The sequence below is a fragment of the Vipera berus genome (assembly GCF_964194415.1).
Source record: "Vipera berus genome assembly, chromosome: 11".
In the NCBI taxonomy this organism is placed as follows: domain Eukaryota; kingdom Metazoa; phylum Chordata; class Lepidosauria; order Squamata; family Viperidae; genus Vipera; species Vipera berus.
This window is the reverse complement of record NC_138214.1, coordinates 8,401,556-8,419,034: the sequence shown is the minus strand read 5'-3', so window position 1 is coordinate 8,419,034 and position 17,479 is coordinate 8,401,556. Positions and strand designations below refer to the sequence as shown.

The following is a 17,479-nucleotide window of genomic DNA, read 5'->3' as shown; positions in this document are numbered from 1 at the left end:
CAACAACAATAATAAAGTTGGAATGGACCTTGAAGGTTGTCTAGTCCAATGCCCTACTCAGGCAGGAAACCCTATACCATTTCAGACAAATGGCCGTCCAGTCTGTTCTTAAAAACTTCCAGTGTTGGAGCATTCACCGCTTCTGGAGGCAGGTTGGGTTATTCCACTGATTAATTGTTCTAACTGTTGGGAAGTTTCTCCTTAGTTCTAGGTTGCTTCTCTCCTTGATTAGTCTCCATCCATTGCTTCTTGTCCTGCCTTCAGGGGCTTTGGAGAATAGCTTGACTCCCTCTTCTTTGCAGCAACCCCTGAGATATTGGAACACTGCTATCATGTCCCCCCTCGTCCTTCTCTTCATTAAACTAGACATACTTCTTGCAACTATTCTTTATATGTTTTAGCCTCCAAACCCCTAATCATCTATCTCGCTCTTCTCTGCACTCTTTCCAGAATCTCAGCCTCTTTTTTAATATAGTGGTGACCAATATCAAACCAGTATAGATTTTTTTAAACCTCCTTATTTTATTGGCTTCCTGTCTTTCAAGACACTTCATTACTTTCCCTCTTCCCTTCCATTCCCGCCACAAAACTGGCAGCCTTTTTGTGACTTGCATCCTGCAAAACCTCTGCCACTTGCATTGCTACCAGCATGTTATTTTCCTTCCGAAATGGCATGCCGAACATTTGTGCTTTGCTGCCTTGATTCCGGCTGCCATCATCTCTTCTCCTGTCTCTCTTGGGCCCCATCCAATTTAATTAATTATACTTAGTATCTGGCGCAGCTTGTCAAAGTTCGCCTCCCTTCCCCCCCCTCCCCAGCCTTCTTCCAAAGTTTAATGTCTTTTTAATTCTGTTGCTTGCTGTATGGCTAAGTGTTTTCTAAATGACTTAGACTTCACAGTGACAAGAGGCGGCGTTGCATCTGTGCATGCCAGACAACGAGGAGGCGTAGGGAAAGCTTCCTGCAGCAATTCTCCGGTATGGTTTCCATAGGGCTGCCTTCACTTGCTCCTAAGTTTCGATGGAGACCTGGACTGGTGTCACCCATAAGAGGACTGGATTCAGGCGTCAGATCTCCTGCTGCCCCAGCCAGTCCCGCCCCCCACTTTCTGAGAGTCTCTTGTAACTCCTGCTGATCCCAGGAGGAGGTAATATCATCATGCACAGTGTTAAAACTCCTGTTGGTTGCTTAAACAGGGAGGTTGCTGCGAAGGCCTGCCGTGAACTCCGATCGAGCAAAAGCTAGCTTTCTATTTCCATAAATGCATTTGGAAGTTTCCCAGATTTAGCCCTGATCTCTCCTGCAGCTTTTTAAAACCTCACTTTTTACCCCCCTTCCAAGCAGCAACCTTTTCTTAGGAGTCTGGAGGGGGAGGGAGATTGAACTGCTGCTAAGGTAATGCTGAAAATGAAATAGTGCAGTTTAGAGACTTTATGTTAGTGTGTCCTGGTTAGTACTTTTGAAGAAAATTCAAATACTGTTCTGCCAAAGGAGAATATCTGGCTTATGTGTATCTTCCTTCCTTCCTTCCTTCCTTCCTTCCTTCCTTCCTTCCTTCCTTCCTTCCTTCCTTCCTTCCTTCCTTCCTTCCTTCCTTCCTTCCTTCCCTCCCTCCCTCCCACTATTCACATTGTGGTGAAGAATGACACTAAAACAGTGTCCGGGGACCAGTACCAGGCCGCGGCATGCCAGCAACTGGTTCGCACAAACAAGCAAAGCCCCATCCACGAGATGCAGGCAGCATACAAAACCATGCACCCTCCGGTCCATGGAAAAACCTCTCCCCACGGAACTGGTCCCTGGTGCCCAAAAGGTTGGGCACCTCTGCACTAAAACACCATTTTAGCCTGTAGCTTCTCTCCACGTAAGCCAAAGGAAACTGCTAAATACAAGCAACAGTATGAGTATCTAGTCTTAAATACAAGCATCAGTTTCACATGCTCATATTAAATTATAACCCATTTCCATTATATCCATCGTAGATAACATAAGAACACAATATAACAATTTACTGGCAAATATCTAAGGTAAGTCTCATGCTTCGATCTCAGATTTTGCTTTCTTCCCATACAAAGATGGTGTCTGGAATTTAGAATCTAAAATGGATTAACGGTGCCAATGTAAAGGCTATCAGGCTGAAGGACAGGAGGAGTTATTTCAACCTAGTTTCTTTGTTGTTATCCTCCTATTGTTAGGAATATTATTGCCAGATTAAAGCAACTATCTGCATAATTATTAGATATGTCCTGTGAACTGCTGGGGAGGGTCCACCTTAGCTGTTTTTCTGCATACCAAAGATTGCAAGCTATGGTGTCTCTTTACTCCTTGGGATGATGGACCTAGGTGATTACCTTACCGTACTTGAAAAGCTAAACAGAGTTGAACCTTCTTGATATCTGGATGGGAGATGACGAGAAAAATCCTTGCTCTATAGACTGGTGTTCAAATTGATTCCAGTTTGCGCCAGTTAAAATCCTGCCCAGCTGCTGTTCAGACTCCATCGATTCTCTCTTATTGTTATCCTTCCTCAAATTCTCAAATTTCTGCATTTTTTTTTAAAACCAAGAATAATGTAGTGGCCATTTTTTGATCAGCGCATACATTTGAATAGGATGTTTTAATAATTGGGTTCATTGTTGCGGTGCAGATTTAAATGCATGGCTTGCATTGAATCACATAGAAGACCAGAAATACTTGAATTTGTCTGTATGAGATTTGACAATAGGAGAGAAATAAAAATACCTTTTAAAGATTAATTTGCTTTTATCTACTCTGGTCCCATTAAGCTGAAGGCAGCTGGTGTCAAAGGCATAAATGGAGACAGAAGAGTTTGCTTCCAATTGTAGGAGAATGTGTTTTAAACAGCCTCGAAAATGTTTCCTGCTCAGCGGGGTACGGTACACTCAAACAATTGCATTAACAAGGAAATATATAACAAAGAAAGGGTATTTAGGGCAATCCCTCAGTATCCCATAGTAATGAATTTTAAAGTTTTGTAATGAAGTCAAAGGCCTATAATTCTTTTCTTGGTGAATGGAAGCTGGTACAGTAACTCCCATTAGCATTAATGGGAATTTGGTTTGTAAAATATAGAAACACAATGGAAGGAGAATGAAAAAGCCCTATCAGATTATCTGGTTCATTGCTCTTCTTAAAACCCAGCTGATTATCCTAAAGCAGTTTCACTGGTGAGGGCCTGGGGCTTGAATGGATAGTTCTGTGGCTCTGGTGCAGCTGGGATACAGCCAAGGATAGCAAGAACCTTTTGGGGTGCTGCTTACTAAAAACCAAGTTAGGAGTAGGCTGGGGGGATGAAACTCGTGGCTATACCATGGCTGCAGCTATGCAACATTGTGAATTGTAATCTTCTCAAGAGGACGATGAGGAATTCTTTAGAGGCAACAGACTATAATCAATAAAGGAAAATATCTGTAGCTCAGAGTTGAAACGAGGGATTCTTGGTGCTCTCTGAACTTGGTTGATTTCTTGCAGACATTTCATTACCCAAACTAGGTAACGTCATCAGCACTGATGATGTTACCTAGTTTGGAGAATGAAACATCTGCAAGAAAACAACCAAGCTCAGAGAGCACCAAGGACTCCTCAGACAGTAATCAGTTTGTATCGGAAAAATGCACACCAGTGTTTCTCAGTGTTTGGAATTTCAAGATGTGTGCAGTTCCCAGAATTCGCCAGCCAGCGTGGATTAGAATGAGGAGACAACATGTTTGCCGGGGAATTCTGGAGCTGAAGTCCACACATCTTAAAGTTGCTAAGGTTGAGGCACACTGGTATATACAGTCTTATTTCCCTTAAGCTCTTGCGGAAACGTTTACATTGTTAGACAGTATCTCCCTCTCTCGCTGTTCCTCTCTCCTTCAGATTAAGGGAAGACACACTCTATACTGTATATCTTGATGGATTCTACATATTGCTTCCTGAACATGGCCAGGCTTCGGAAGTTAGATATCTCCTAAAGCTACTGCACTGTATAGAGTTATTTAAAGTGCAAGATTCCATGCGTTCAGTTCCAGAGAGAGGAACCCCATAGAATGAGATCTGACTATCAACAAAATGAGATTTGGCTACCTACTTTTAGCATGCCAGGTATTTTCCCAATAAGGAAGGAAGCAGTCCCATTCTCCCTTCAATATAGAGTATAATCAATGATTAAAGTCTTCCTCAAGTTGATTTTGATGCCTGAGGACCTTGTGAACAGATCCATGGGTTTGGGCAGCAATATGATAAAGGTTCAGCAGTGCCTAGTTTGTTAATGTATTTTTTTTTAATCCCATTTATATCCCACCCTTCTTAGATTGTAAGACTCAGGGCGGCTTACAATCTAAGAAGCACAAATCAATGTGCTTAGCAATAGCCTTCATTCTATGTATATGCCTGCTTATTATTAGGGCTTTCGCCCCCCCCAGCGGCATTTTTTTACAAAGTCAGCTTATTGCCCCCAACAATCTGGGTCCTCATTTTACCTACCTCGGAAGGATGGAAGGCTGAGTCAACCTTGAGCCTGGTGGGACTCGAACCTGCACTAATTGCAGGCAGCTGGTGTTATTACATTTCTTCTCTAGTTTTGGTCCAGGAGTTCAGGGCAATAGACTTCCTTCTCCCATTTTTCCCAACAGCCACCTCATGAGACAGGTTTGGACTGAAAGTGACTGACCCAAAATTGAGCAGTAAAACCACCAGCTCTGATGGTGGACCTGAACTTGGGTCTCCTGGTGCCGGTCCGACACTTTAACCACTCTATGATGCTATTTGTTTACTTGACTTCTCAAGATAGCCAACTCTCCTTGTATTTTTTAGAGATCTCCCACCCAAGAACTGGCAACTTAGTTTTTCATCAGCAAAGGTCAGCTGGGTGTTCTCCACTGGTAGAACTGAGATACTCCTTCCCTAGATCCACTATTCAGGCACCTCCTTTGATGTGGACATATTTGCTGCATTGTTATCTAGACATTGAGAATATAAATGACAGAGGACACCAGCTCCAATGGTGGTGGAGGGGAGACTCTTATGAATAATCATTAGAACTCATTAGTAAAGCAAGATTAGGGATCCTTTGGTGGCTGGTAGCTAAGCTAGAGGCTGTGTCTTAAATTCCCAGGTGCTGGAACAATAGCTATATACCCTCTGCATGTTGACCTTACTTGCTATATATTCTCTCTCCGTTTCTTGTTTCTGCAAAGCCAGTACAATTTTCCCCCAGCCAGCCTCTTATAAAAATGTATTTGTTGTAATTGGATGGTGTTTATTAGGTGTAATCAGTATTGACTTAGAGGAAAATTGCTGCAATAAAAGCAAGAACTTGCCAGCAACTGCACACATATACACTCATCATTGGGGTAGAGAAGGAAAAAAACAAACCCCATAAAATGCATGCAAAAGATGGATTAGTATTGACAGCTGTAAATCTACCAGTTCAATGAAGTTGAATAAATGATGAAATGAATAAACTGACTCAGTAAATTTGTTTTTGGTAACCCAACTGAGCTTTATCCCAAGCAGGACATTTAATCCCCTTTCTACATTTTAGATGTACAGTATGTCTGAACAAGAGGGCACAAGGATTGCATTCCGATCACTGGTTAGTACATTGATTAGGTATTTTGGAAGCTCCTCTTTTGCATGTTCTGATTTTTTTAAGGTCCTCTGATCCACAGTGGCTCTGGGTTCAGGTATCATATTAAGCTGAGACTGAACAGGTCACCTTCTGGGTTAGCACAATGAAAGAATTGGGGATTCTTGACTCTTTGGCCTGCCAAAAAGTGTTCACCCACAAGTGAGTTCTGTAAACACACACACACACACACACACACACACACACACACAGGGGGGAGGGGGGAAAGAGAGAAATGGGCAGTTGTATGAATATTGTATAGATACATCACATAGAACACATTATTGATCAGTGTTCCCAGAATTTACCTACGTGAGTTTATCTGCCTTTGGGACATGAGATTTTTATCATTAAATGGTGGGCAAAAGAGGAACAAGAATTGTTTTAATTGGGGATCCCCATTTCTTCAGTCCTCAACCACCTCTGCTGTGATCCAGGGTTCGCATTCTGTCTTTTCTGAATTGCCCATGCTGCTCTTCCACCCCACCAGATTTTAAATTGCTATACAAAAAATTGGTCACTGTCCCCGGCTATTCCTAACCAACATCTAAATAAGGAAATTTGGGTTGGCTTAACAGCCTTTCAGATTCAAATTTTCTTAGGAATGAATGAGGCAGGCCAAAGAATGAGAAATATTCTACAACGAATTCCCTCTCAATTTGTTTTCAGATGTTGAGACGTACGAGAAGGAGATTACGAAGAAAATTTGTCTCTTGATTTATGAATGGGTGGTGATCTTTCGCTGAGGGTGATTTACATTTCTGAAAGGGTGTCCAGGTGTTGATGTCTTTGCCAAGCTGTACTGATCTCTCTATCCACCTGTCTTGTAAATAGCTCCTCCATGTTGTCTCCTTGGAAAATAAAACATCCAAACTTACAGACCACCAAGCTAATCCAAAGAAAGGAGAAACCTCAGATTGCTATATATATTTTTCTTGGCAACGTTCTGGAAATGGTTTCTTGTTTTGCGGTGTGTTTCCTACTACGCATTCTAGCTTCCAGCTGTAGGAATTTCTCAGGATCATCTGGGTACTGTCCATGGCTGAGGGTGCTGAGCTTTTTAAAGATCAGACACCTCTTATTGTGCAAAGGGACCAAAAAAAAGGGGGAGGGTGAGCCAGGAGATTCATCAGCTATATAGATCTGTTTGGAGGCTAAAGTGACTTGTCACATGTGATCATTTCTGTTCTTTTTGCACATGTAGGGGGATACACCAGGGATGGTTTGCGGAAAGGAAAGGAATTAATGGAGGGAAGTCAAAAATTCTTTGACCGTGCCAGTAATTCTTGCAATAGGATAAAAGAAACTTCTTTAAAACAAGTAGGAACTTTCTTTCTTAGACCAACTGCTGGTGGAGCAGTGGGCTAAGCAGTGGGCTAATGCCTCCTTAAGTAACACCAGCTGCCTGCAATTAGTGCAGGTTCGCATCCCACCAGGCTCAAGGTTGATTCACCCTTCCATCCTTCCGAGGTAGGTAAAATGAGGACCCAGATTGTTGGGGGCAATTAAGCTGACTTTGTAATAATGCCGCTTGTGGGGCCCCCGAATGCCCTAATAAGCAGGCATATACATAGAATGAAGGCTATTGCTAAGCACATTGATTTGTGCTTTAGATTGTAAGCCTCCCTGAGTCTTCGGAGAAGGGCGGGATATAAATGGGATTAAAAAAACAACTGGAGGTGCCCACCCATTATTGAGATGCGATTATAGTTTGGGACATCGATTTAATCATTTTCATGTTGGTTGCCTGATTCATACTTAATCCTTACCTCTCAGGTCCCAGAGAAAACTGTTAATTGTGAAATGCAAACTTCAGCTAACAATTCCTGGAATCAAATAACCACTTTTTGGTATCTGAAAACTTTGCAACTGAACTGACTTATCTTTTTTTTCTCCCTTCTGTTATAAAACAGAGTTAAAATAGGAGATGATTTGTTAGAATGTGTCATCTGTTATAATGACCCCAGAGATGCATTCAGAGCTGTGGATTGAATGTAAGAGTGTTGCTTATTGATCAAAGATGAGAGATATATGTGTTCTGTAATCCTTTGTTTTTATTTACCTGGTTGACTTTTATTGTATGATTCATAGCTTTGGGGGGGGGGGAAGGAAAGGTGGGGAAGAGGAAAACAATAGAAAAACATTTCTCTTGTTTTTCCCTTTTACTGTACTGAAGAATATAGGCAGCATTTCAGTTGTGGATTCTTCGCACCTTAGTCAACTGTATTATTTCAGGTTTCGCCTCTCCCTTCCCACAAACAACACTGTGGGTCTAATCATATCAATTTAGTGCCCAGATTTGTTTTAAGGGTTTTTAATGAGGTATATGTAGGAGTTTGAGTATCCAAAGTTCTTTCTAAAACCACTCAAGAATAGGGTTATTGTTCGCAAACAATGAAGATGGTGTGTTCCTTTGAGCATTCATTTTTCTGTAGAGATTGCAGAGTTCTATTATCCATCAAGGTTCATGTGAAGGAGCATAGGTCTTTAAGCTGTGTGTGTGCTTGTGTATGTGCTTGTGTCTGTAAGTAGTTGAGTAGGGCTTCACTCAGATTGTAGAGAGTTGATTTAATGCTATACGGAAGACTAATGCGCATGCATAGATGCTGATATATGCACAGAGACACATTAGTTTCACGCATAACTAGCTCGGCAAACTGGGTGGTGGAACTCTGTATGAATTCAGCCACTTATTGCAAACATACAGAGGTCATGGCGGGTTATGTGTGTGAATGCATACAACTTGCCTCAAAAGGGCTTACATCCGGATGATTTATTATCCACAATAAAGGTAAAGGTTTTCGTTGTCCAGTTGTGTCCTACTCTAGGGACAGTATTCCTCTCTGTTTCTTAGCCGAGGGTAACAGTGTTGTCTGAAGACATTTCTGTGGTCATGTGGCCATCGTGATTATACGCCACAGCACCTAGTACACTGTTACCTTCCCACCCAAGTGGTATCTATCTACTCGCATTTGCATGCTTTCGAACGACTAGGTTGGCAGTAGCTGAGGCAAGTAACGGGAGCTCACTCCATCACAGGGCAGTTGGGTCTTGAACCCCTAGTACACTGTTACCTTCCCACCCAAGTGGTATCTATTTATCTACTCGCATTTGCATGCTTTCGAACGACTAGGTTGGCAGTAGCTGAGGCAAGTAACGGGAGCTCACTCCATCACACGGCAGTTGGGTCTTGAACCCCTAGTACACTGTTACCTTCCCACCCAAGTGGTATCTATTTATCCACTCGCATTTGCATGCTTTCGAACGACTAGGTTGGCAGTAGCTGAGGCAAGTAACGGGAGCTCACTCCATCACAGGGCAGTTGGGTCTTGAACCCCGACTGTCAGCTTTCCAGCTGACAAGCTCAGTGCCTTAACTGCTGAGCCACCGTGCCTCCTGCATTGTGCACAATAAATATACCAATCTTCACAAAATGGTTAGAAATAGGATGAGAACCTTTTTGGACACCTAAATATGGTCCTTGATTGAATTGCCTCTAAAGAATAAAACGGTCTCTCTTGACTCTCTTTCTTCTCCCCTTACTGCACCCTGAAGCAAAATGTAATATTTCTGTCTATGTAGTCTGGGAGAGATGGATAACCAGGGTGAACACTGAAAGCGATGTTTGATCCCTTTATGTTTACTATTTATTCATATTTATTATTCATGCATTCAAGCACAAATGTTAGGCCTGGACCCCAGTGGTATATTTGCATTTTATTTTAAGTCTGATATTTTTCCTACTTACTATCCAATTTTGTAAACAGGGATCCAAAGCGTTGCCATTTCCATGCTGTTTCTATCATTCAGGCCGTCTCATTCCCTTTCTCTCCGTTTTAGGGAAAGAGATTTTTCTAACAGAAAAGTGATATTTGAATATGTTTCCCCAAGGCAATCAATTTACTTTTAATTTGTCTGGAACTAAGCCTTCCTTTGTTGCAATGAGAAAGTGCTGTAAAATTTATTAGCTTCCAGGAAGATTTTGAAATGAATTTTTTTTTAATGATCGTGGTGTTTGCTGGTACCCGGGAAAGATGCCATTACTGATTGCACCATATGGTTGCCCAAAGCACACCAAAGTTTACCACTGCTTTGCAAATCTCTCTCTTCTTGTTTTAAAGCAGGATTCTACCCTACACCTAAAATAGGGCTAATTAATGCTTATGCTTGTTTTATTTCTTTGGATCCAAAATAGATTGGGATGGAAATAAAGTCATTCCTACTCACTGAATCGTCTTCCTTCCTTTTTAATCTGCTATTTTAATGCTGTGGCTTCAGCTGTGGAGATATTTTGCATTCTGGTGGAAAGAAGACCACATGCTTCATTTGAGCTAGTTCTGGGTTTCCCTGAAAATAACCCCCCCCCCAAAAAAAGACCTACCCTGATTTGAGGGGGTGGGCCTAATATGAGCTCTACTCCAAAAATAAGCCCTAATTAGGACCCTGCCCACTCCTTCCCACCTGGCTGCCGCATACGTGTTGGTGGTTCTCTTATATACAATTATAGGAATGATTTAAGATACACAGAAGAATTGTTAGTTTTGAACCATGTACGACTGAAGTAGAACTGCGTATGAATGATGAACGTGTTCTTGCTAAAGGGTATAAACTTTTCCTGAAATTTGAAATGGAGTAAGAACAAAGAATGTCTGATAAAAATGGCTAAAATATTGGTTGCAAAGAACAAATGGAACAGTGACAGATGGGTGGCCCTGCTGAGAACACAAAGAGTTGGATGGCATCATGGGTGTGTTTGTATGATCCAACCCTACCTCACCTGTGACTTGGTTAGAAATTTTGGCCTTGGTTGTGGTTGTAAGGCAAGCCAAGGACCACCTGTAATAGATTACAGGTTACACAATCCAGTGGAATACCAGTTGTATAAATGCAATTTATAGATAAATGCACCTCAGCCCGTCATGTTGGGGGGACTAAGTGAGCGGCTCGGCTTGATGTTCTGGTGTTCAGTATTGAAAGATAACTTCAAGGTTGTCTGCTCCTGATTCTTTAGCTTCTAAAAAATTGGATTTGGACTGGACAGCATTTCAAATAGAGAACTGTCCTTTAAGAGTCCTTCAAATGGAGGATTGGCTTCAATAAAATAAGACACAACGCCTCCCTTGTTAAGTTGTTTTTTGAAAGGGAGGTTTTAGTGTCTAAAAGCGCAGCCCGAGGGCGTTTTAAGAGCACATCTTGGTGAACAATGAGTTCCTCACCAGATGCATGGAACCTGTCATACAATTATGGATACGTGCATTGGGAGGAAATTATAGATATTTAGCTCAGAGTTTGGCAGGTTGAAATTAAAGAGAAGATAAAGGGATCACCAAGGTTTCTTCCGAATAGCACAGTAGAATTTTGGACTTGAGGAGGAACATATACTAATGTTGGCTATCATTTCAATTTTGCTCAGAAAAAAAAAATGATAGCAACCTAGAAGATGTGCGCGTAGGTTTTGCCTCCCAGTTCCCAAATTTTGCCATTTTACCAAGTGCACATAGATGGACTTCCCGCTTTCATTTTTATTGTTGTTTGCAAAGTATGTGTTTGTGTATGCTTCTGTGCAGATGTACTGTGTGCATTGAGCATTTCCATACATGCTTGTCTGAAACCTGAACATTTATCCTTAAGGAACCCCAAATTACTTAAATCCCAATAGTCGCATTCTCTAGTTCACAAAAATTAGGCGTACAGTTTTACCTTCTCAAGTTATGGGGAGAAGAAGCAAGACTGAATACCACAGAATTATTTCCTATAGTGCAAAAATCGCAAGGGCTAGAAACTTTTTTTTTAAAAAAGAGCCCCATAAAAATACTGATTTCTGCATATCGCACTAACTGCAGCACTTGTGAAAAAAAAAGCAAAATAGGCACGGCCGTGGCTCAGTGTTTAGTTAAAGGCAAATAGCAAGATAGCCATAGTTCTGGCTTGAATTGTGGAACTCTTGGTGTTCTCTGAGCTTGGTTGTTGGCTTGCAGACATTTCATTACCCAACTAGATAATATCTTCAGTGCCAGTGAGGGTTAGGGTTTGCTGCTAGTTGATATTCAGTAGCTTGCCCTGCCGGTTTTAGTGGGGCTGTGGTTCCTGTACTGTTTCCTGCCTCATTGTTTGTCTGGTGCTAATCCTTGCTTATCTGTATATGGGCTATTGGAGGGGACATGTTTTAGTTTTTCAGGAAAGGGGAAAAAACACAATCAGGAAGAAAAGTATTCTCTAATCAAGGAACCACTGAGGAGGAAATCACACCTCCACCAAGCTACTGTATATAAAGAGGCAGGGCAAGCTACTATATATAAACAGCACCAAACCTCAGACCAGGGGTAGGCAACCTTGGCTCTTTTATGACTCGTGGACTTCAACTCCCAGAATTCCTGAGCCAGCACGGCTCAACTTGGAAACCTCTCCCTTTCCCCTCAGCATGGCTGGCTCAGGAATTCTGGGAGTTGAAGTCCACGAGTCATAAAAGAGCCAAGGTTGCCTACCCCCTGCCTCAGACTCTCTTGCACTGATGACGTCCCATAGTTGGGTAATGTAAGGTCGGCAAGCAAACAACCGAGCTCGTATCCTCCACAGGGCTTTTCTAGCTCAGGAGAACAAAAACCAGTATGTTTAATGAACACACCAACAATTCTTAGGCAGAAGTCTCTCTCTCTCTGTGCGTCTTGTAGCAGGAATTTCAGAATCTTACTTCTAGTGTTATTGTTTGGATTGCTCTTTATGTGATGGAGCAGAGAATATTCTTGAGATGTGGGATTCTAAGCAGTCAGTTCTTTCTTGGTGGCATCCCTCCCTCCACCTTCTAAGCCAGTTCCTTAAGGTTTGCTTTTCAGCAAGTATATTCTCTCTAAGTCCTAAAGCCGCTCACAGATATACATTTTGCTGCATTGGGCTGTGTGCTGAGAATTTTTATTAGCTGCTGCTGCTTCTCTCTCTCTCTCTCTCTCTCTCTCTCTCTCTTTTTTGGGTGCTGCTGGAGTGTGGTGGAAATACAAATGGAGCCGAAAAGCTGGAATTAATGCGCAGATACGCCGAGCATCTCAATGAACTGTCCTTGGCCAGTTGGGCCGTGAATCCTTAGCGAACTTGGCAACAACACAGTTGAAAGTTTGCTACGTCAAAACCTTGAAGGCATAATTCCACTCTGCTTGGTTAGCATTAACCCTTTACGGCTTGCTTGGAAAAGGGAGAGCGGAGTGATCTTAGGAGATGATGGCCCATTAAAGAAAAAGAGCTTTTCTTAAGAGATTTGGCTGAATTCCAAGACAGGAAAGTGCATGCCAAAATTACTCTGGGCCAGGAGAAAATGTTCTATTTCAGCTGCATCAGAAAATGCCTAGCCAGGGTGAGACTATTTGTCAATCAACCCGACTACCGACAATGGCTTTTCAGTTTCTCGTGCAGAAATGGATCCCATCATCTGCTGTTTACTTGGAAATGCATGCCAAAGGTTGAACTGCAGACTATCTGTATGTGCTCCAACCTGAAGCGAAGGAGATTATATTTCAGGATGGAGATAAAGTATCAGAGAGAGAGAGAGAGAGAGAGAGAGAGAGAGGCACAGAGAGAGAGAGAGAGAGAGAGAGAGAGAGGCACAGAGAGAGAGAGATGGAGGGAGAGAGAGGGAGATGGAGGGAAAGAGATGGAGGAAGGGAGGGAGAGACAGACAGACAGAGTGAGAGGGAGGGATATACACACACACACACACTGCTCAAAAAAATAAAGGGAACACTTAAACAACACAATGTACTGTATTTAATAGTAGGATGTCTTATCTTGTGTTTCCTTTTTATATATATATATATATATATATATATATATATATATATATATATATATATATATATATATATATATATATATATATATATATATATATATATATATATATATATATATATATATATATATATATATATATATATATATATATATATATATATATATATATATATGTTTCAAATGTTAACTATTTAGATTACCTTGCTAGGCCCCAAACATGGGGCAAATCTTTATTTCCTGTTTTCAGCCTATCTTGAAGGCTATCAAACAGGCAGTAGTCACACCGGACAATTCATATATTTGTGTAAATTACTAACAAAGAATTAAAGGGAAACTGAGATGCATTTCTGACTCCTTAGTCGTCCTCAGTCAGCTATACCCTTCTGAGATTCGAACCTGGGCTGATTGCATACAAGGCAGTGTTATTTGCCTCTAAGCCACAAGGTCCCTCTCGCTCTGTTAGCTTTTTTTTCTGCAAGGGAAGATATGTTTCAAATGTTAACTATTTAGCTGACTGAGGACGACTAAGGAGTCAGAAATGCATCTCAGTTTCCCTTTAATTCTTTGTTAGTAATTTACACAAATATATGAATTGTCCGGTGTGACTACTGCCTGTTTGATAGCCTTCAAGATAGGCTGAAAACAGGAAATAAAGATTTGCCCCATGTTTGGGGCCTAGCAAGGTAATCTAAATAGTTAACATTTGAAACATATCTTCCCTTGCAGAAAAAAAAAAGCTAACAGAGCGAGAGGGACCTTGTGGCTTAGAGGCAAATAACACTGCCTTGTATGCAATCAGCCCAGGTTCGAATCTCAGAAGGGTATAGCTGACTGAGGACGACTAAGGAGTCAGAAATGCATCTCAGTTTCCCTTTAATTCTTTGTTAGTAATTTACACAAATATATATATATATATATATATATATATATATATATATATATATATATATATATATATATATTGAATTTAGTTAACACTAATATTAAAATGGATAACCAGGTATACTGTGTGTCTTTTGTCCAAGCAATTGTGTCTGTGAGTGTGCATTTTTCCAATGCTTGCTTTTTTAAAGGATCAGAAATGTTTATATCAGGGTGGCCAACCTTGGCAGCTTTAAAACTTGTGGACCTTGTGGCACAAGGATCCAGGCCCATACTGTGAGCTTCTCAAAGCTACTTCTTTCATGTTGCAGTGCCTATTTACAAGAATCTGACCAGACTGACCACATTCTCTTGGGCACGGTCAGATAAGGCCTCAGGTTCTCGGCGGGAGGTAAGACCTGTGCTGTTTCCTTCTAGGCAAGAATTTTAAGCTGAGCCCCCTCTTCACATACACACCCCACTCTAGCTGGAGATTCCACCCCAAAGGCAGAGACTTCCTTGAATTGACGTTTGACTCTTGGTGACTTTATGGACCCATCCAAGTGGTTTTTATTGCTACAGTTTATGGAAAAGCACCTTCTGGGATGATTTTTTTTGTTCTAGTTTTCCAGCCCAGTTTACACTTACTGGGCTTCTAGGCAAGTATGAAACAGGTCTGACCCTCCGTCGCTATTCTGGATCAAAGCGAGGTTGCTTAGGTTCTGCCCCTCGCTGCGAATATAGGCATCTGCAAAGAATCTGTACTAATTCAAGAAGAAGTTGACTAAAACATTGGACAGGACGGAGTGAGAATCTTTATCTTAATTGTGGAGTTGATACCTGGATATCTCACATTGGGCAGGGTTGAAAGCCCCGTGCCTTTTAGCGCTGGCACTGGGAAGTGTGTGTGTGGGGGAAATGTTGACTTCACAAACACGGCTTTAATTTATTTCACATTGTAACTTGTTTGCCTCCAGCTGTTTCTTTTCTGACAGGCACAGCAACAGCAGCAAGAAATGCCAACTGACACGGTAGTCTGTTGAAAGTTGAACTTCGACTTGTTAAAAGAAGTTGTGGGGGGGGAGGAGAAGGGGGAGCCGCTGGGATTAAAAACAACCCTTTAAAATGTCATTTCACAAACGTCTGCATCTTGTTACAGGAAACAGGAGGCATTTTGTAGAGGAGAGTGAACAAATGGCAACTCTTCTCTTCTCTAGGCCAGCGTTTCCCAACCTTAGGAACTTGAAGATGCGTGGACTTCAACTCCCAGAATTCCCCAGCCAGCATAGCTGGCTGGGGAATTCTGGGAGTTGAAGTCCACGCATCTTCAAGTTCCTAAGGTTGGGAAACGCTGCTCTAGGCAAATGTACGGAGTGCGGTTTCACGAGTCCTCCCCCCAGGAAACTTGGGAAATGCAACTTGAATATTGGATCATCATTTCTTAGGTCTCTTGATGCCTCTGTGTCAGCCCTTTGAGGTCGTCCAGACAAAAAAACAAAACAAAACCAGGAATGCTAACCCAACTCTGATCTTGCAAAGTCTTCTTGCCTTTTTGGGTAGTCTTCGACTTAACAACGGCCCATTTAGTGACTGTTCGAAGTTACGACGGCACTGAAAAAAAATGACTTAGGATCGTTTTTCACACTTACGACCGTTGCAGCATCCCCCTGGTCACATGATCAAAATTCAGGCGCTCGGCAACGTTTATGGCAGTTTCGGTGCCCCGGGGTTACGTAATCCCCTTTTATGACCTTCTGGCAAGCAAAGTCTAGGGGGAAGCCAGATTCACTTAACAGCCATGTTACTAACTTAACAAAGGGAGTGATTCACTTAGCAACAGAAACTTTGGGCTCAGTTGTGGTTGTAAGTCGAGGACTACCTGAATTAAGGAGAGAGGGGCAAAGAGCAATGTATACCCAATAAGTTAATTCCCCCCTAACCCCCATCCCAGATTTTGTTTCAACCAAATCCTGGAGCAGAAGAAATATCCTAGGTTCTGGTTTGCTAAATCCACCAGAAGAGTGTGACTGAGCTTTCATACGTGAAACAAAATGCATTTCATGCATCCCTTTAATAACTTCCTCGTCTTCTTTTGTCTCCTGACCTTAGATCAGAGTGAAGGATTCCACTGTCGAGAAGAGTGTCGGATCCTTGGCCATTCTGACCGATGCTGGATGCCCCGGAATCCTGCCCCCGCCCGGGCCAAATCTCCTGAACACGGAAGGAACGTCATGTCCCTCTCTTTAGGAGCTTCCAGTGTGGATACAGAGCTTTACGAAGACTCTAGCGCAAAGAGAACTTTTGCAACTTTTGGCAAAGACAGGAGTGAACCCGTTTCTGAGGAACGGGGGCCAATCACTGTCAAAGGTAAAAGGACATTGGATCCACCCATCTGTAGCCCAAAGGTGAACGGGGCCGTCCGGGAGGCTGGGAACGGTTGCGAAGCTATCAGTCCCATCACCTCGCCCGTCCATTTGAAGAGTCCCTCATCTAGCAAAGCCTTGGTGTCCTACAGCATATTTCACTGCCCGTCCAATCGCGACTTAGAGCCGTTTGTAACCAACGGTCCCTCCAGGCCTATGGAAGCAGAGCCGAGGGGCTCGGACAGTGAGACCACAGTGCATGAAATTAACCCACTTCTACAAGAATGTAGGGAGAAAGACTCGCCTGGCGTGAAGAGGCTAAAGGATATTGTACTCTAAGCGCTCCCGCGGATGGAACAAACAGACGCATCCGTCACCAAACACGATTCACCGTTTTTAAGAGCTTACTGACAGTTCACCAGGCAAAAGTTGCTGTATTTAGAAGCTTTCCTTCAATGTATTGTTTATAAAATGAAGCGATCGTTAATGTGACAATCTCTCATATGGTTCATCAGGGGGCTAGTGAAGCAAAATGAACACAATTTTTATTTTTATTTTCCCCTATTTCTTCTCTAGCCGGGTAAGTGACCTAGGGCCCTTTGGGTTAACAGAAGTATTATCCATAAAGTATTTTGAATTCCTGGTTTGTTTTTTTCCCAGATCAAGCAACCTTGGCAAGAAATGGCTTGACAATTGGGTCTCCGATGAATTTTGGGGGAAAAAAAAGCCCTCCGATTTTGTCTTAAGCAATCTGTAATGTGGTGCCCTTGATTTAGATGGGGGCAGCTGCGTACTAGGAACTTGGTTGTGCTTATTCAGGACCTCTTGATGTGGGCAAAG

The 17,479-nt window shown here is 42.2% G+C and overlaps 1 protein-coding gene across 1 annotated transcript in view; it reads left to right on the top strand.

Annotated features, from left to right (window-relative positions):
• PCDH19 (protocadherin 19) overlaps positions 1 to 17,106 on the top strand; it is a gene marked incomplete at its 5' end in the record, with an annotated part of 107,942 nt that extends 90,836 nt beyond the window's left edge. Inside the window, one exon of the mRNA XM_081336677.1 lies at positions 16,386 to 17,106. Coding sequence (XP_081192803.1) covers positions 16,386 to 16,978 — 593 coding nt within the window. The 3' untranslated portion in view covers positions 16,979 to 17,106. The remainder of the gene's footprint in view (positions 1 to 16,385) is intronic.
• Positions 17,107 to 17,479: the final 373 nt, after the last annotated feature.